We start from the raw sequence: 21,397 nt of genomic DNA, 5'->3' as shown, positions 1-21,397 counted from the left end.
TTTGGACTGGATCTCTTTTCTTCTTTATGATGTATCAAGCCAGATACTCATAAAATTCGAACAACAGATCAATAATCTTACAAAGACAATCACGCTTTAGAAGGTGGTCTGAGACGATCACTAAAAACACTTCAGGAGGTGGTCTAAGATGATCACTCAAACCACTTTAGGATGTTGTCTGAGAAGAGTTTAAAACAGATACAAATCCAATCACTGAAACCAATTAAGGAGATGGTCTGAGACTATTGCTTAAACCACTTTAGGAGGTGGTCTAAGACCATCACTAAAAACACTTTAGGAGGTGGTCTGAGACCATCACTAAAAACACTTCAGGAGGTGGTCTGAGACACATTTAAAATGGACACAAATCCTATCACTTAAACCACTTAAGGAGGTGGTCTGAGATGATGACTCAAACCACTTTAGGAGGTGGTCTGAAACATTTAAAACTGACACGGATCTGGTCACTCAAAGCACTTCAGGAGGTGGTCTGAGACGAGTTTAAAAGAGATACAAATCCGATCACTTCAACCACCCCAGGAGATTGTCTGAGACAACACTCAAAGCACTTCAGGAAGTGATCTGATCTGATTTAAAACGGGTATAAATCTGATCACTAAAACTACTTCAGGAATTGATCTGAAACACATTTAAAACAGATACAAATCCGATCGCTCAAACTACTTCAGGAGTTTTCTGAGACACATTTCAGTCATGGTATAGCAGTGTAAACACATCCTTTCCCCGTACAACCAAAACATTTTCACGTATAAAGCAGATTTGCATATTCTGACTCACAGCAATCAGATTTCAGTCTGACTAACCGGAGACACGTTTAACTACCAAGTATAAATACATTAAAAAGGATTGAAATGGCTGTAAATGTTGGTGTTAAACTAAAGGCTGGTTTTGAACCTCGGGGTAATTGAATAAATACTAGAAATGTACAATTTGGAGGATTTAACAATGTTTGCATCCTACTTCAAAGACTTTTATTGCAGAAAAGTGTGGAAAATGTGGTTTTCTCTGAAATTGGCCTTTAAAAGACTGAGAAAACAAACCCCAGCCAGCGCAGCGTGTCGAGACCGATGTTCAGAGAGTTGGGATTATCGGCTACAGTGAAGCAGTGGGAGCTTTTTACAGACTTTCCAACAATTACATTCTATCAGAGTTTGTTGCTGTTCGTTTGATTGAACACGTCAGGATTTCGCAGCAGCATCAACACACCTGTGTTTGCAGTGGAAGAAAACCCAACTGTTTCCATGTGTAAAGAAATAAAGCCAAATCAAACAGAGCAGTTAATCCTGAGAATGAGCTGATTCTTGTTCGGGAGAATTCAGAGAGGTTAACATGTTTTGATCCTCCCCTCTGTCCCATGACTTTTGCCAATACCCAAAAAAGCCAAAGAACTCTGCATTGACCTTTGGGATGTGTGGGCCATCACCATCACCATCATATGTAAAAGCTGCAATACCCCGCCATCCACCGTCCAAGCGGGTTAGCTGAGCACACTACAGTAATAATCTAATGGATAAATGTGATAGTCATGGCTGTAGCACAAGCTAAACCAGCTACTTTGAACCGAGAATTAATATACCGTATTTTTTGCACTATAAGTTGAACTTAAAATCCTTTAATTTTCACAAAAAACATCAGTGCTCCTTATAATCTGGTGCTCCTTATGTATGAATTCTACTAGTCAGGTATTAAGGAGCAGTAAATCTATAACCGTGCTAGCCATTTGTTTGTTTAGAGGTGAGTATTACCGGCCTGTAGCCTGCTTTTACCCTGGCTAGCACTGCTGGAGCTGCATTAGCATTACCCACTAACCGTACTAGCCATTTGGTTGTTCAGATGGGGAGTATTATTATCAGCCTGTAGCCTGCTGCTAACCCCGGCTAGCACTGCTGGAGCAGCAATAGCATTACCTGCCAACCGTACTAGCCATTTAGCTGTTCAGAGGTGAGTATTATTTTCGGCCTGTAGTCTGCTGCTAACCCCAGCTTGCACTGCTGGAGCAGCATTAGCATTACCCACTAACTGTACTAGCCATTCGGTTGTTCAGAGGTAAGTATTATTGGTCTGTAGTCTGCTGCTAACCCCAGCTTGCACTGCTGGAGCAGTATTAGCATTACCTGCTAAGCACTAGCTTTTTGGCCGTTCAGAGGGGAGTATTATCGGCCTATAGCTTGCTGCTAACCCCAGCTAGCACTGCTGGAGCAGCATTAGCATTACCTGCTAACTGTGCAAGCCATTCAGGAGATCAGATGGTGAGCTTTATCAGCCTGTAGCCTGCTCCTAAACCCCGGCTAGCACTGCTGAAGCAGCATTAGCATAACCCAATAACCATAGCTTTTTGGCCATACAGAGGTGAATAAATCTGAATATAGTCTGCATGTTTCCATGTTAAAACAAGTTATGAGTGACGAACACTCAGGATTTCTCAGTCTAGCACTGTCAGGTGGCAGTTAGGAGGCATTAGCAGTTAGCTGCTAATGCTAATGCTCCAGCCTTAGTGGAAATCTGTAAATCTTAGCTTACTGTAATAAACATAAGCGCTTTACTCACCCAAATAAACAGTTTTCGGGTGAGAAACCTGTGTAGATTAACATCCAGCTCTTGTTTAAATTTAAAAGAAAATGTTTTAAAAGAAAATGTACAGTTTTGTTTACTTAACTTATCTTAGCTAAGTGGTGAGACCTGCTGAATTAGAGGGAAAACATGACGACACCCCTGTTCCTTACTAGTGTTGCATACAATATGTCTTATAATCCAGTGCACCTTATAGTGCGAAAAATGTGGTAATTGGCCACGCCTCCAGCCAGGGCGGATGTTAATGCCAGGTATGAACATGCAGCAGCTCCAATAACAGTAATCTCCTACCTTTAATATGGGCGTAGGTGGCCATGCTGTTACTCAGCAGCTCCATGTCCTTCCGTACTGGATTCATTCTGCTTCTGTCTGCTGTTTCTCTCAGTAACTCTCAGCTTCAGCATCCATTATTCACCCAGCATCACACCTCCACCCTCAGAGATCTGGAGAGAGAGGAGACCTTAGTGCACGAGAAATGAGATCCACAGCGTCCTTACTGTAAATCAGGGCTGTGTATTGGCAAGAATCTGACCAGTAAAGTAGAGATACAGCATTTTTATACTTAAGTACAGTTGTAAAAGTAACTATACATCTCTGGTGTGTGTGTGTGTGAACTACTGGCTCTTGCTTTTTATCCTGAGTTGAGCAAAACATTCATATTTTCCCACAAGAACACAATCATACACACAAACACACACTGAGAGGGTTTCTTCTCAGGGATCATGCCCCAATCTGAGCATGGCTTTAAATAAACAGGATGTGTGTGTGTGAGAGATAGTGTGGGTGTGTGTTTGTGTTTGTTTTGTATATTTTTCCAAAGAAAATCTAATTGTAACAGGAAGCACACACTGCTTCTATATTTACTCCGGTTAGTTTCAGTTTCACTGACTGATCGCATTAAACCATTTAACTTTACTAACAATTAATCTACAGTTACAGTAGATTTTCGTCTTCTGTTGTTTAATAGGTGACTTTAGCCTGCCTCTATACACTTCAGGTAACTGCTCTGAACATTGGGGTAGGAACCGAGGGGGATAAATATCAGAAATGATGCCGCAGAAAAAGCAGAAATTATTTTTAAAATGATTTTTATTTTGAAAGCACGCCGAAATCTGAACCACCTGCCGTGAAAAGCGCCTCCCCTCTCGGGAGTGCGTTTCTAGTTAAAGTTAGCTAAAGCAGTTATCTCCGCTAGCAAGAAGACGATGCGTACGCGCTGCCGAATCCAGCACCCTTGCCAGAAAAAGCACCCCCTCTTGGGAGAGGCTGCAGGTGTTCTTTTTCCGATATTTCCTTAGTCAGCGTAGCTTAGAACAGCATCTTGTGTATTTCCATTTTCTAAGTAAAGTTAAAGCCAACAAAACATGGGTGTGCGCTCCTGAGAGAGGGTGCTTTTCCTGGCGGGGTGCTGAATTCAGCACAACATCGGCTTTACACGCGAGGTCAGTGATGAGAGCAACGAATCACAATAATAACAATATACTGCAATAAAAAAGGCTTTTTGGGTAATGTCTTGCACTTCTAACAGATTGGGAGGGTTTGATTTATCTAACCTTTATATTAACTGCTTCCAAAAAAATTCTATAAAATGTAAAGTTAGATTATTTTAATAAAAGGACTCATCATAAGAAATGACTCTGAGTTACTGAGTTTTTTTTTTAAAGAGTGGAGAAAATGAAAGTATACAAATCTGTTATATTATTTTAAATATTAAGTGAAAACTGATTTTTTTGTCATATATATATATAAATATATATATATATAATTCAGACATTGCACACATTTTTTTTCTAATAAAAGTAAATGTAATGTAGAGTAACATTTTTAGGTTGTAAAGTCACTTTTGGTTGTATTTAACTAATAATAAACATAAGGACAGAAAAAAAATGTTTTTTGTGATTAACTGTAATTCTGCAAATGTTGTTCTAAGTCACTATAGGGATTTTGTGGGAAAACGAAACTGCACTGACTTTAGACTTGATAATAAAACACAGTGGATCAACACCAGCAGATGATATGTCTCTCTAAACCATCACTGATTGGTGGAAACTTCACACTAGACCTCGAGCAGTTTGGACTGTGTGTCTCTCCACTCTTCCTCCAGACTCTGATCCCTTCATTTACTTTAAATGAAATGTAAAATGTACTGATGATCAGTGATGGTTTGGAGAGACATGTCATCTGCTGGTGTTGGAGATTTCATTTTCCAGCAGGACTCGGCACACTGCCCACACTGCCAAAAGTACCACTTGGGCTTATATTATAATATTCTAATTTTCTAATACTCTGATTTTTACGTTTTTATTGGCTGTAGTCCATATTCATCAACAATAAAAAAATAATATAATATATGAGTTTCACATTTTCACATTGGTGTATAATTGTGTAATAGTGTTTCTGTACCACAAATATGTGAGAGTGTTTATGGATGGGAGGATGGGAGGAAAATGCTATAAATGCTGCAGACAGGATGCTACAGGAAGTGACCTCACAATCATCACTGCTGGAGGTCAGTTTGGTTGAACTTGAGACGGGAATTTCAGCACAGGAATAAAGGAAGTGGCTCTGCTGACCAAGCGACACCTCACCAGCTCACGGCCCCCGGCCGGGGGGGTTAGCTCTGCCCACTTCCTGTCTGAGAGTCTGTAATTACTGCAGTCTGTAATCTACTGCATCACAGCCCACAACTCCCACCCTGATCCCTATCTGTACAATACTGCAGCTGTACACACTGCGTGTGTGTGTGTGTGTGTGTGTGTGTGTGTTTTGTTTAGTGGTTGAGTGACATGCAAACACTGTGAAGCTTTGTCATGCTCAAATAACCGTTATAAATACACAAAAACTCACACACACACACACACACACACACACATACACACACACACTGCACACCCACAAAAAAATGAAGCACTGAAAGTGTAATTTCCAATTTTAAAATATATATGGGTACCAATCATTAATAATCAGTTATAACAAATACAGAGAAAGGGCAACAATGACCTGTTGTTTACCAAATAGTGAACCCACAGCCATCTATTCTATACTGTTGCCCTTTCTACGTATGTGTTATAACTGATTATTAATGTTTTTAAGGCATTTACAACCTAATTAGTATTCCTTAAATTAATTGTAAACCATTTATAAACCCTTTATAAATGTAGTCTTATTTTTAAGTGGTACATATATATTGTATATATCATCACTGGCCAGAGTAATGTTTATTGGCTTAATTTAAAAAATAAAAATATTAGTTTTAAAACTTTTATTTTTTTCATTTAAAGAAATAGGGGTTCATTCATTTTTTCTAAATATTCTAATTTTTCATTTCTGCCTCTTACAATCTGATTTTTACATAAAAATTCAAAATTAATCTAAATCCTCAAATTTCCCCAAGTTTTACACCCTATTTTTATATTAAAGTTATAGCTAGTTTTTCACTATTTTAAAATGTTCTGCATTGTAGATTATTACTAGTCATATATAATATATAATACTAGAAAAAACATATAGAATTATTATTGAACAAAAAACCGAATATGTTTTATATTTTGTTTTTTTGTTCAATATTTTCTCAGTCTGTTTTATGAGGTATAGTCTCCTGGCTTTCAGTTAACAGCTGTGCTGAACTCATCAAGAGTTAATTACTTGAATTTCTTGTCTCTTAATAAAGTGTTTGAGAGCATCAGTTAAAGTAAAGTAGTGAAGAGGTAGAGTTACAGGTATACAGTGAATAGTGAATATTTAAGTAATGTTCTAATCCAGGTTATGAGACGCAACAACTACTCAACTGAATAACAAAAAATGAAAAACCATAATAGTGATGAAACTGGCACTCATCAGGACCACCCCAGTAAAGAAAGAGAAGAGTAAGAGTTTCCTCTGTTGTATAGGATGAGTTCATCAGAGTTACCAGCCTCAGAAACCACAAGTTATATCAGAGTATTTTGGTTTGTTAAACACTGTTTTTAAGTTACTACATGATTCATTATGTGTTCCTTCATAATCTGATAGATCACTTCACTATTCATTTACTGTGTAGGAAAAATATATAAAAATAAAAACATTAAATGAGAAGGTGAGCTTTTGAATGGTACTGTATATTTGAAATAATGAACACTTCAGCTAAACAGGTATTATAACACACACACACACTTCAAATATCCAAACACACAGCAGGAATGTAATAACAGGCTCATAAGAGCTCATAAAGCCAGTCTCAGAGAGAGAGATGGGTACACTGGTATGGGGTTTGTTTAGGAAGTCAGCCACAGCAGCTGTAAATACTTCAGTTATACACACACACACACACACACACACTACATACACACAGACCTCAGACATGACTCTGTGTTTACAGCACCATGAATCACCAACACAAAGACAAAACAGCTCTTATACACACCACTATCCAACACCACGACCTCACACCATCAACCTGCTCTACACACACATACTCACACTTATTCTAATGTTATATAGAGTTAATTACAGGTAGACACTAAATAAACCAAATAAACATTAATAAAGTCAGTGATCAGTGAGGGTTAGTGTCTACCTGTAATTAACTCTATATAACATTAGAATACTAAACCCAAATAAACATTGATAAAGTCAGTGATCAGTGAAGGTGTCTACCTGTAATTAACTCTATATAACATTAGAATACTAAACCCAAATAAACATTGATAAAGTCAGTGATCAGTGAGAGTTAGTGTCTACCTGTAATTAACTCTATATAACATTAGAGTACTAAACCCAAATAAACATTAATAAAGTCAGTGGTTTATAGTTGTAGTTGACGCTCCAATATACAGCAGTTTTAGACTAATGTTTATTTAGGTTTATTCTTGTGTTATATACAGTTAATTACAGATATACAACTCATATCATCTATTATTATGAATGCCTTTAGCAAAATAAGAAAAAAAAAGCTTTAGGATTATTTTGATAGAATAGATTATTACTATTTTAAACTGAAAACTGATTTTAAACCCAAACTAAAATTGAAAAACATCACTTATCTACTTTTTAAAACTACTTTTAATTTTAAAGAACACTTTTAATTAAAAGATAAAGAATAAAATGGATCAGTGCTATAATTTGCTCACTTACCTTTTCGGATGATGAAGCATCATTCTGTAAAGTTGGTCCATCAGAAGTGTCCTAAAGTGTCATCCCTGCAACACCAACACGCCTTTCCATATAAAACAGACAAAACTCTCTCTCTCTCCCTCCTTCCCTCTTCCTTCTCTCCTTCTTTCTCTCTCTCTCCCTATCTCTCTCTCTCGCTCTCTGAACACGGCGGAACAGAGGGAGGTTGTTTCTCTCAGTGAGAGAAGGAAGAAGAAAAACGAGTAAAGAGAGGGGGAGTGGTGTTGCTGTTGGGAATCCACTGCAGTTCCCACCCACTCACTGAGAACAGCCGGCCCTGATCCCTGCACTACTGACAGCAGCCTTCCTCACACTCTCTACCTCACACTGTCTACCTCACACTCTCTTCCTCACACTCTCTACCTCACACTCCCTTCCTCACACTCTCTACCTCACACTCTCTACCTCACACTCTCTTCCTCACACTCTCTACCTCACACTCCCTTCCTCACACTCTCTACCTCACACTCTCTACCTCACACTCTCTTCCTCACACTCTCTACCTCACACTCTCTTCCTCACACTCTCTACCTCACACTCCCTTCCTCACACTCTCTACCTCACACTCTCTACCTCACACTCTCTTCCTCACACTCTCTACCTCACACTCTCTACCTCACACTCTCTTCCTCACACTCTCTACCTCACACTCTCTTCCTCACACTATACCTCACACTCTTTACCTCACACTATCTACCTCACACTCTCTACCTCACACTCTCTACCTCACACTCTCTTCCTCACACTCTCTACCTCACACTCTCTTCCTCACACTATACCTCACACTCTTTACCTCACACTATCTACCTCACACTCTCTACCTCACACTCTCTTCCTTACACTCTCTATCTCACCTCTACGACACACTCTCCTCCTCAATCTCATATTATACCTCAGACTCTTCCTCACACTCTCTACCTCACTATCTCTATCTCACCCTCTACCACACACTCTCTTCCTCATTCTACCTCATATTATATCTCACACTCTACCTCACATTCTTTACCTCACAGCCTTTTCCAGAGAGTGAAGAAGTGTGTGAGTACGAGTGTGGCTGTATGTGTGAGGATAAGAGTGAAGAAAAGAGTGAGGTAGTGTAAGGTAGAGACACTCACATTTGTCCTCACACTACCTCACACACTTTTCCTCACATTCATCCTTACTCTTATCCTCACACTTATATTCTACCTCGGAATTGTCCTCCTTATGGAAACATTAAAAGTAACATTCCCAAAGCTAAAAAAGGAAAACATTGACAGAAGTGAAGTTTCAGAGATGTTGGCACCAGAAACGAAAGAAATAAAAACTTTCTTACAACATTAAGAAAACATGACAGATTAAACATTCTAAGAATTTAAACTGCAACATTCAGAAAATGTTCTACTAACTAAAACTTTTTAGTTAGCTGGGTTTGTTTAAAAGCACATCTAGAGTGATTTGTGAACCCTAATGGTGCTGAATCTTTATGATTTAGGAACATGATTCAAAAACTTTGTGATTCATGAATCCAAGTAGTACTGAAAAATGTATGATCCAGAAGCATGACTCAAAAACTCTGCGATTAGGACTGTAAATTAATGATTCAGTAACATGAATTAAAAAAATATGATTCAGAAACCCTAATAGTACAGAATCTTTATGATTCATAAACTTTATGATTTGTAAATGCTAATGGTACAAACACATTATGATTTAGTAACATGATTCACAAAATGATTCAGGAACTCAAATGGTGTAGATCCTTCATGTTTCAGGAACAAGAACTGTAATTTGCACAGTTCAAGATACAGAACCTTTCTGATTCACGAATTTAATAATATAATCTTTATTATGTAGGAATGTGATTCAAAATCTTTATAATTTGTGAACTTTTTTGAAACATCTTAAATTATGCCAAAAAAATGATAAAAATTATTTTCTGAAGATGATTTAGAACCTTATGATTCACAAAAAAATTGAATCAGAATCTTATCATTTGTGAATAATATGATTTTATCATATTATAAAAATTCCCTTTTTTTTACTTTAATCAGCAGAAATCAGTAGTTTTATTCATCATTTAAACATAAATATTTAACATTTGCTGTTGCAGATTCAGAGAAGCTCAGAGTCTCAGCATTTCAACAGCAGGTCTTTAACAGAAATCTGTTTCCCATCAGCCCCTGAACAAGCAGCTCATTGGTCTGTAGGCAGGGCTGGGTGGAGGTGGAGGTATCTTCAGGAGGAGCAGATGGATGTTCAGTGCAGGCTGTGTTCAGAGAGAGAAGCTCAGAGCGGTGCTGAGAGCTGCTGGGTGGAGCAGGAAATAGTTGGGCACCAAGCCCAAATCCACCGGTAAATGGATTCTTTGTGTTAAGGTTTGTTTTAGGATCCTGGCTCTGAGGATAGTCTTTAACTGACGTAGTGAGATCCAGACCTTCACAGGATGGAGTTCTGTAGAGTTCTGTAGAGTTATGTCAAGTTCTGTAAGTTCAGTAGACTTTAGTAGACTTCAGTAGAGTTCTGTAGAGTTTAAGTCCAATGGTAAATGGGTTCTTTGTGTTCTGGTATGTTTTAGGATTCTTTTAAGGATAGTTTTAGGATAGTACATAACTGATGCTACAAGATGTCCAGACCTTTATGGTGTGCAGTCCTGTAGAGATTAGAGCTTAGATTCTCTGCCGGAACCCCACCTGACCCGAGGTCGACCCGAAATCAGGCCGAGATTTCCCACCACATTCCTCGCGTCGGGTCGGGCTTCAGAAAATAGTCTGAGATGTAGGCATCTGTTTTTTAATTATATTTTTATTTTTAAATAACGCTCTGGTGTGATAATCACAATGTTGCTAAGTAACCAATTATTATTGTTAACGAAAACAAACGAAATAGCAAAAACTGAAAGTGAAAAAACATTTGTATTAACTGAATCTAATAACAACGGTAATTAAAAGAAAAAACGTAACTAACTGGAACTGTATTGTGTGTTACTAACTAAAACTAACTGAAATTACTGATAGAACACCCTCATTTTCGTGTTTAATTTATTTATAAGCGCTGTTTTCACTCCCGCAGTGGTACAGCGGGCGGTGTTGTGCCAATTCTGTTTGCGAAGCGGAGTCAGATTCAGCAGGGAGTCGAATTCGGCACAACAGCGGCAGTGCGGCAGCACCTCGTGATCCGTGGCAGTAGTTCTTGGTTAGAGCGCTCGCACTAGCCGCAAAATACGACAGAAAACACTGAGAAACTGCAGAATTATGTACGGGATTAGAACATGAGCACGAGGAGATAAAAGAGAAACAGGAGATACAGTGTGTGATAACCTTTACCTGTGAGTAGCTCATACACCAGAACACGCAAATCTCTCTCTCTCTCTCTCTCTCTCTCTCTCTCGTTTGTTTCTCAGATTCATTTCTCTGATGAGATGTGTGAAAACTATTAAAAACTAGCAAGCCCACCCTAAAAACAAATAAAAAATTACGGGACTGTAGGAGAAAAAATAAACAAATAAAATTAAACTCTAATGAAAAATCACGTAGCTCTGGGCGCACGTGAACTCCCACTTGTCCGCGTTTGACTTGCAGCACTGTGTGTATTTCTATGCTTCTATGTTACAGTGTTAATTAACATAATTCTGATCAGATTTCGCTCATTCAAACAGCCCAAAAACAGACAGTTTATGGGGCGGGTCGGGTCGGGCTCATAATGACAGTTCATGATTCGGGTTGGGTCGGGTCGGATTTTTGGGGCCCGATCTAAGCTCTAGTAGAGATCAGTAAGTTCAGGAGACTTCAGTAGAGTTCTGAAGAGTGCTGTAGAATTTAGTATAGTTCTGTAGAGTCCTGAAGAATTCTGTAGAGTTCAATAGAATTCTGAAGAGTTCAGTACATTCCCATAGAGTTGTGTTGCATTCTAAAGTGTTCTGTAGAGTTCTGTAGAGTTTAATAAAGTTCTGTAGAGTTTTGTTAAATGCCTTCACTGATATGTCCACCTTAACCCAAGTTTATACTGGAGTTCTAAGGCTAATATCCAATATATGTCTATATGTTTTCAGGCAAATCTTCTGATTTCTGAATTTAGATGTTTATAGATTAATTCATCATAAATAAACTAAAATAAACATCACTGCACTAAATACATTCCATTAAATGATGCTGAACAGACAGAAGGATAACATGTTGTTCAGTGTGGCTCAGAATAGGCCTGTTTTCAGTGGGCTGAGTGTGAAATAGTTTGAGACGCTGTAATTATGTGGTGAGTGTCCAGCCAATCAGAACGCTGCCGCTCACCCGCAGATTCTCCAGCAGTAAAAACGTCCACTTCAAAAATAAAACAGAAAACAAACCCAAAACCACACCTCCTCCCACACCCACCACGGGCAGTGACAATAGCCCTGTAGAGCCGGACATTACCGGACAACCGATTCACTAACATGATTCAGAATCCCTACGATTCAGTAACATGATTCAGAATCCCTACGATTCAGTAACATGATTCAGAATCCCTACGATTCAGTAACATGATTCAGAATCCCTACGATTCAGTAACATGATTTAGAATCTTTACGATTCAGTAACATGATTCAGAATCCCTACGATTCAGTAACATGATTCAGAATCCCTACGATTCAGTAACATGATTTAGAATCTTTACGATTCAGTATCATGATTCATAATCTTTAGGATTCAGTTACATGATTCAGAATCCTAACGATTCAGTTACATGATTCAGAATCCTTATGATCCGTGAACCATAAGTTTATGATTCATAACCATGATTCACAAACTTTGATACTTGATCCATAATGGCACAGAATTGTTATGATTCAGAAACATGATTCCTAAAATGTATGATTTGTGAAATTCATAAAGATACAGGACTTTTATCATTCATAAACATCATTCACAAACATTATGGTTCTTGAATATGGTACAAAAAAAAACAACTTTTTATGATTCAGTAATATGGTTCATAACGCTTTATGGTTCGTGAACCCTAATGGTACAGAATCACTGTCATTCAGTAACATGATTAAAATTGTTGTGGTTTGTGAACCCAAATGATATGAATCTTTATGATTCAGGAACATCATTCATAAAATATATGATTTGTGAACCCTAATAGTACAGAATCTTAATTATTCAGAAACATGATTCAAAAACTTCATTATTAGTGGGACAGAATCTTTATTATTCAAGACTATAATTCATATGTAATTCTCAAAATGTATAATTTGTGAAGTTTAAGATATAGAACTTTTATGATTCACAAACTTTGATACTTGAACCCTAATGGCAATTGTCATGATCCAAGAATATCATTAATAAAATGTATGATTTGTGCACTCAAATGTTACAAAAACATTGATTGATTTAATAACAGAATCTTTATAATTTGTGAATTTAAATTAAATGACTTTTGTGATTTGAATCTAATGATTCATAAAAATTCTGAATCAGAATCCAATGGAGCCGTGAACGCTATAATTTTAACACATACGGTTAATAAACTGTATGATCAAAACTTTTTTATTCAGAAAACATAAATAAACAGATTAACTGCATGTATAACCTTTAGAAACGTTATTTAGGACTTTGTGATTAACTTTATGATATTTGACGGTCTAAAAAACTGTGTGTTCAGTGTTTAAGATTCACTGCTTTGAGTTCTGAGTTTGATCTGAGCGTTTGGCCTTGAGAAGATCAGGGGGTTCCTCAGGGTTTCAGTCTGTGTTCTGAAGAAGAGCAGACCTCTGCAGGAGAGATAACACTCACTGATACACACACACACTTCACATTCCTCTTAAATTCTTACACACTACACATAAAACACTCCTACACACACACCCTCCTCTGTCCAGCCACAGCCTTGCTCTGTAAAAGTGCATATTTAAACATTTATTGAATATATCATGTAATTAAATACTTAATCCAAAAAATCTCATACTAAAGTAACTTTAAATCAATTAAAAATTAAAGGGATACCCCTTTCTAAACAACATTCTGATGTAAAGTGCAAACAGCTGAACACATCTTATTTTTTTTAACATTTTAGACACAATTTTTATTCATTTACTGAATTTAACACATTAAAAACATTAACAGAATTAAAAATTATAAAATGTATCATAATCTTCATACGTTACAGTTTTTCCCCTCCAATACGTTACATTCAGTAAATAAACTGTTACTGTGTGTTAAAATGTTTAAAAGGTAAAGCTTTAAGATAAGTAACTCTAAAGAACTCATCCTGTACAACAAAGGAAACTCCTGCTCTTCCTTTTCTGGGGCAGTCCTGATGAGTGCCAGTTTCATCACTATAACATTTGCATGCTCTTTACGACTGCACTTGAGGATGCTTTCAAAGCTCTTAAAATCCTTCTTTTTTAGATTGATTGACTTTTTATTTATTTATTCTTATTATTTTCTTTATTTAGTTGAGTAGTTGTTGTTTCTCATAACCTGGATTAGAACATTACTCAAATATTCACTATTCACTGTATACCTGTAACTCTACCTCTTCACTACTTTACTTTAACTGATGCTCTCAAACAATTTATTAAGAGACAAGAAATTCAAGTAATTAACTCTTGATGAGTTCAGCACAGCTGTTAACTGAAAGCCTGAATTCCAGGAGACTCTACCTCATAAAACAGACTGAGAAAATCCAGCAGAGATGAGTAAAACTGATCAAGAGGAGCTACTTAAAAATATATCTAAAATATAAAACATATTATAAATAACTCCATATGTGTTTCTTAATAGTCTGAATGAGTTTAGTATTAATCTACAATACAGAACATTTTAATATAATGAAAAACACTGAAATAAACAACATTAAGTGACATCACAAAACATTCCGTGACATTAAAGAATATTTTGTGACATCAGAGAATATTTTGTGACATCACAGAACATTCCGTGACATCAGAGAATATTCTGTGACATCAGAGAACATTTTGTGACATCACAGAACATTCTGTTATCCTGATGAGAGCCAGTTTTATCATCATATTGTTTTTGATGGTAGTAGTTGTTGCTTCTCATAATCTGGATTAGAGCATTAATCAAATATTCACTATTCACTGTATACCTGTAACTCTACCTCTTCACTACTTTACTTTAACTGATGCTCTCAAACACTTTATTAAGAGACAAGAAATTCAAGTAATTAACTCTTGATGAGTTCAGCACAGCTGTTAACTGAAAGCCTGAATTCCAGGAGACTCTACCTCATAAAACTGACTGAGAAAATCCTGCTACTCTGAAGAATTCATGTGTTTTTCTTTAAAGTTTGGATGATTTTAGTATTAATCTACAACACAATGCAATAATGCAATATTGTAATATAATTAAATGGCCTTAAAATTGTTTATTGCAAAAATATCATCCAACAAAAATGAGCCATTGTTACAGACCTAGTATTAATTTTAATTTCCACTTGGAAACTCGACACTGTGTGTAATCTGAGCGGTTTGTAATCTGAGGTTTTGAGAACCAGCCCGACTGGCTGAGATTCAGTAAATTTGCATAAAGCGATCATTAACTCTCTGGCTGATTTAGAAGAAATGCCACCAGGCATACGATCCTCAGTCACACCCCGACCTCTGGAGGATTAACTAACAGCAGCCAACTGTGGGTTTGTGGTGACGAAAAGCCCTGATATATATTTACAGGCAATAAACTAAAGCATGTAGTAATAAAAATAAGAAGCTAATAAATCCATCACAGTGACAGAACGATGCTCATACCTGCACGTATACAATAATAATGAATAAAAAGCTAAAGAAAGATGGACAGATTGATTCATTTTTATCTTTATAAGGAGGCGTAAATGACAAAAAAGATAATTTATTATAAACTAGACATATACAAGTAAAAAAAACCCCACGAAATAACAATAATTAACCCCTTAAATCCTTGATTGTTCACAGTCACGATTTTATACAGTTTAATAGGCTTTAAACTGGAGCCCTGTGGGATGCCAGAAAAACTAAATTTAAGGACTTAAGCAGTTCTTTAATAGTAAAACCATAGATTATGCATTAGTATACTTAAGCAATAATACACACAAGATTTGTGCTATAAGGTGTAATATTGGCACTGCTGTGCTTCGATCATAGATCATAGGTTATTGATCAGCCCACCAGTGCCAATATTAAAGGTTATAGCACAAACCTTGAGTGTATTATTGTGATTATACCACAGTTTCATTATCGCTGTTTATTAAAAGATTTAAAGAGTTATAGAGGAGGAGAAAATATGATCTGATTGATTGTAAAAACTCCACCAGTTAAAATAGTTCCATTGCTGCTCTGTTTGTAGCTGTGCTGTTTGGTTTGTAAGCGCTGCATTGTTGCTAGGTTACCTGTATGTGGCGGAGTAATACATGGAGAGCTTCGGTTAAAGTGCATTACCGGCTGATAACGGTTCCCATAGAACGCCTCTCAGCCAATCACACTGCAGGGTCGGAACTAACTGTGGCATAATAGGATTTAAGCAACTAAATCTTATATGGAACCCCTATTTAGGGTTTTCGCTGAAGTACAGAATTGTTATAAAGTGTGAGTTTTCAGTGAAGTTTCTCCTGCACTAAGGCTGGGTGCAGCAGCATTAGCATTAGCTGCTAACCGCAGCGCTAGCTCTTTCCCTCTTTTACCGGTAAGAGGTGAGTATATTGGACTGTAGTTTGCATGTTTACCATGTTAAAACAAGCTACGTGGGACAAACTGCTTGCTGAAAGCACCCTGGCTTACCAGAACACCCAGGATTCCTCAGTGTAGCGCTATCAGGCAGCATTTACTAGCACTAAGCACTGCTAACTGCTAAACTATTGTAAATCTAAGCTTACTGTAAATAAACAAAAAGCTTTACTCACCCAAATAAACAGTTTTTCAGGAGAGAAATCTGTACAGATTAACATCCAGCACTCGTTTGACTTGCTGAATTAAAAAGAAAACATGGCGACACCCCTGTTCCTTACTAGTATCACGTAAAATGTGCCTTATGTATGAAAATAGATGTTTATTAATATTGCACCTTATAGTACTCAGCTCTGCTGCTCATCCCACAAATGCATGTAACTTATAAATGTTCTCAATTTAAAATTGAAATCAAGAGGCTTTTCAACTGTAAAAGATTTATTGCCGAAAAGCATCGATACAACAAAGAACTTAATAAAAAATCTACCCAAACACAAATTTCCTTAGTGAATCTGAATCAAATTGATTCAAAGTGTTGAGTAGAACGATGAACAAGTCAGTTTGATTCAATGAAAGAAGAGCTCTAAGGTTTAAATCCATTAATAAAGAGTCTCTAAATAAAAGTCCAGCTAATTGATTTTATTCATTTCTTCTTCCTGATGAACTCCTTCCTCCCTCCTTTGTCGGCGAAGGTCCGGACGCGGTGTATTTTGTCCAGCTGGGTCTGGATGGTGTCCCCGATGTCCATGTGATCAGGGATGTGGACGTATCGGACGTTTCTCCCGGTGATGAACAGGTCGGCCATCTCCGAGACCCGCCCCTTCCTGTCCCTGTACAGGACCTTCTCCAGCCGGATGTTCATGAAGGCGTCCACGTTGACGACTCTCCCGCGGGCCGTGCTCTCGTCCCGCAGGTCCACCGTGGTCACCTGGCCGTGGAGACCCTGCAGCAGCACCACCAGGCTGTTCTCAGCGATGGTGCGCTCTCGGAGAGACAGAGACGCCATGCTTTTATCTCTGCTCTCTTCTGTTTACCTGAAATAAAGGAGCATAGCTTATTTAACATATACTGTAGGTGCCTCATCAGGGAACTATACATCATGTGCTCAGTAGAGTGGTTGCTATTCTGTAATTGGACTTTAATTCTAATTCATTTATTTAACTCTTTCTTCACTTAAATATATATATATTTTTAATCACGTTTAAATCACATTTTATTCATGCCTTATTCTTATTTTATTTTTATTTTATTTATATGTTTTTTAATTTGACTTCTCTTTGTATTTTCTAATTTGTAAAGCACTTTGCATGCACCTTCTCACGTGTATGGAAGGTGCTATAGAAATAAACTTGGCTTGCCTATGATTACTAGGTACTTATACTGGAGCAGCTACATTGTTGCAATAGTTGTAAGGTGGTTGCTGTTGTGTCCCAGGTGGTTAATATGGGGTTCCCAAGTAGATTTCCTGCTAAGTGGTTGCTAGTGGGGCTGAGCGATATGAATCAAAAATAAAATCTCAGTATTTTTTAACTAAAAGGTAATATACGATATATATATACACACAACTCAATATATATACACACAACATACGTTTTAATCCCATTAGTTAATAACAAAAAACAATTCTGACAAAACTACATGTATAATATTCAGGGTTCATACACATTTTAACCAATACATGTCCATTAATTTTTTCATGACTTTTCCATGCCTTCAAAGCAAATTTTCTTGACCATACAATTTTTAAAACCACAATAAAACCAAAAATCTATAACTAAAAAAAAAAAAAAAAAAACTATAATTAAATAATAAAAAAATGATATAGCTGTTCTAAAATGAATCTGATACACAATATTCATACCTGTCAAGTCTCCCGTTTTGGCCGGGAAACTACCGTATTTTACTCCTCTTTCCCGCCGTCCTCCCGTATTAGTATTTTCCCGTAAATTTCCCGTATTATATTAAAATAAAAAAATATATATTATTGAGGATACAGGGCACTGACCGCTCTGTGTCTCTTAACCAATCGTGGAGCCGATTCAAGGAGAAAGTCCCGCCTTTCAGGAGAAACAGCCAATCAGCTTGCAAGGAGGGTCAGTGTGGGGAAGCCCCGCCCTCCTCGCTGTGAGTTCAGGCAGCTAGTCGGAGCTGCTGATGTTAAAACATATATGCAGCGATTTTTCTAAAAGAAAGGTAACGGTAGTCTAATCATGGAAACTGTGATGAGATTTTTCTGATAGCTGCTTAAAAATACTCCGAAATAAAATAAAACCTTAAAAAAAAAAAAAAATTACAGCTTGTGACTGATAAAAAGGAAGAAGTATTAATTAAAAATTATTATGTAGGCCCCTTAGGACTAATTTTTACTGATGGAATATATCTGGTCCATGTCCTTTTAGTAAAAGCTCATAATACCATTTTTCGGTCACCAACAGTCATTTTGCAGAATTTGTGCACTCTTTGTTCAATTTTAAATCCATTAAATAAATAAAAAATATATCATATAAAAGAGTGCATTTATTACAAAAAAGACATGAAATCATGAAAAAAGATATAGAAAAGGGTTTTTAATTTGGCTGTATTAAAAGAATGACATATGTAGGAATGTCCACAACATGTTCAGATTCTGATAATCTAACTGTAGTGTGTAAGTGGTTCACATGTGGTTATTTTAGATTTTTTGTAAACCTTTTTTAAAATGTAAGAGATACTGAACCTTCGTTGGGCTGGTGGGACAGCTTTAAGCGGACAGAGGAAAATATCCCTTATTTTTAAATCCAACACTTGACAGGTATGAATATTTAATAATAAAAAGTATGTCAGATGCTGAGAGCTCCATTATGTAGGGCTAAATTGCTGAATTAACTCTGAGCTGATGTATTTGTTAGTATTAGTTGGTATTTTTCTGACTTTTCCAGGTTTTTTGTGACCATACGAACCCTGCATTTTTTAAAACATTCAGCTGTAGCTAAACAGGCTGTTGGAAATGTATTTCTGATACATGAAATCTGATACGAACTTTTTAAAATATATGCAACGTGATATTTCTTATTTTAACTCTTAATAAGAACAAAATAAGGACAGGAACCGTACAAATATTTTAACAAACAAAATAAAGGCAATACTATTGATAATATTTATCAGGTTCTATTAAAAAAGGTTTATTTCAGTACGAGCTGTTTGTTTCCCCCCGAGCTCGATTATCAACGGACGTGCATGTTGTAGTTTTAAGCGGGTGGCGTTTGAACGCGATCGGCTCTGAACAGAAGGTCAAGAAAACTACAATCCCCATAATGCGAGACAGCCGGAAACAGAATAGATAAGAGTTCGGAGAAAAATATTACTGCTTGAAACAGACTGTTTAAAATACAGATTAACACAAATTAAAACTACTGAAATTAATCTATTGTCTATAAATAAAATGTTGCGTGTTATCCAGAGCCTGATTATTATTATTATTATCAGAACTAAACTCCATATAAAAACAGGCGCGTTAAATTATAAAACTAAACAGATAATTAAATAAAGCTTATATAACCTTTCTAACCACGCCCCCAGACTAAGAACGGATGGTTAATAACGGCAGGTGTTATTAATAAAGGTGTTAAATATGTTTACCTGAGTATTTCGGTGAAATCCTGCACCGCTCTATAAAACCGCCTTACTGCAGCCATACTGCTTCCTCTCTGACGTCATGAACACGTGGTTACAGCGCCCTCTGGTGGCGGAGAGAGAAACTGAAGATCCCAAAGTTTTAGAATATCATTAAAAAGTTACTTTATTTCAGTAATTCAGTTAAAAAATGTGAAATTCATATATTATATAGATGTATTAAATACAGAGTGATCTATTTTTAAGCATTTATTTATTTTATTATTAGTGATTATGGCTTACAGCCAATGAAAACCCAAAAATCAGTGTCTCAGAAAATTAGAATATTATATAAGACCAATCGGTACATTTGAAATATTTTTTTTTATTGTTTTTAAACAAAAGTATAGAATCTACAATTCGGCATAAAACAAAAAAGGAAATTATTACAACATAAGCAGATACAGATATAAAGAATAAAAAAATCTCAATCACTGTTACACCAAATAAGTAGAAAAAAGTACAAGGTGATTGTCTAGTATTGGCTAACAATAGAATAACAGCCATTGTTTTGAGAATCTTGTTTTGGGATTAAACCAATTAAATATAAGAGTCTTTTTAGCTGCTGTTAAGCCAGCAAAGATTAGTCTCTTTTAAACTAGTGTGAATGTAAAAGAACTATCATCACTTAATAAGCACAGACATGGTTTATTGTCAATATGAATTACAAGCATATTGGAAATTTGGATGGATGGATGGATAGATAATATTGGAATTTTATCGGTATCAGGCAATAAATGTTCTTTTTTTATTTATCTCTAATCTAGATATTCTAGATATTTCAAAGCGATACTGGCCAGTGTGTTTATTATATGCCGGAAAAGGACCAATCGACGCTGGCTGCACTTCTGCAATATTTAACCTTCATTGATTTAAACTAATTTTTATTACGTTTTTATTACGTTACAATAGATCTATTGTTCTTTTTAACCTGTTAAATGAATAAAGAGGGATTAAAGCAGAGAACGAGTCTATGTGAGAACCACAAAAAAACAAAAACCTCTTCATTTTATTGTTTGTATACAGCTGGTTGTTACATTTGTTTCTAAAGTTTTTATTTCATTTTAATGCAAAACAAGAATAAAGAAGAACAGAAGCTGTAAAAATGTGAAACCTGGATCAGAAATGTACTGTAGATATGATGTTAATAAAATCAACTACTTGTGGTGCAAATAAATGACTCTTATAAATGACTGTTTCACACAACCCTTAATTTTAAATTGTATTTTATTTCGATGCAAATACCTGCATGTGCTGAAGCTTTAGAGCAGCCTTTACATAATAGCAGCTAGCATATTAAATATAAACAAACAGAAAAAACACTAA

The 21,397-nt window shown here is 36.4% G+C and overlaps 2 protein-coding genes across 3 annotated transcripts in view; both read right to left on the bottom strand.

Annotated features, from left to right (window-relative positions):
- The window catches only part of eva1bb (eva-1 homolog Bb (C. elegans)), a 519,072-nt gene extending 511,183 nt beyond the window's left edge, over positions 1-7,889 (bottom strand). For both annotated transcript variants that reach the window (XR_007429924.1, XM_022666486.2), the window contains exons 1-2: positions 7,705-7,889; positions 2,884-3,035 (exon numbers count right to left, since the gene is read on the bottom strand). Coding sequence is in view for 1 of the 2 variants with exons in the window: in XM_022666486.2 (XP_022522207.1) it covers positions 2,884-2,950 (67 nt within the window). In the remaining variant the exon portion in view is untranslated. The remainder of the gene's footprint in view (positions 1-2,883; positions 3,036-7,704) is intronic.
- Positions 7,890-16,840: 8,951 nt separating this feature from the next.
- LOC103027130 (U7 snRNA-associated Sm-like protein LSm10) lies at positions 16,841-20,141 on the bottom strand. Its single transcript, XM_022666487.2, has 2 exons — positions 20,039-20,141; positions 16,841-17,454 (listed from the first exon to the last, which is right to left on the bottom strand). The coding sequence occupies exon 2, from the start codon at positions 17,424-17,426 to the stop codon at positions 17,064-17,066; it is 363 nt and encodes a 120-aa protein (XP_022522208.1). The 5' UTR covers positions 17,427-17,454; positions 20,039-20,141; the 3' UTR covers positions 16,841-17,063.
- Positions 20,142-21,397: the final 1,256 nt, after the last annotated feature.

This window comes from Astyanax mexicanus, unplaced genomic scaffold, assembly GCF_023375975.1.
Source record: "Astyanax mexicanus isolate ESR-SI-001 unplaced genomic scaffold, AstMex3_surface scaffold_31, whole genome shotgun sequence".
In the NCBI taxonomy this organism is placed as follows: domain Eukaryota; kingdom Metazoa; phylum Chordata; class Actinopteri; order Characiformes; family Acestrorhamphidae; genus Astyanax; species Astyanax mexicanus.
Note: the sequence above shows the minus strand (reverse complement) of the source record. Positions and strands in the feature narration are given on the sequence as shown.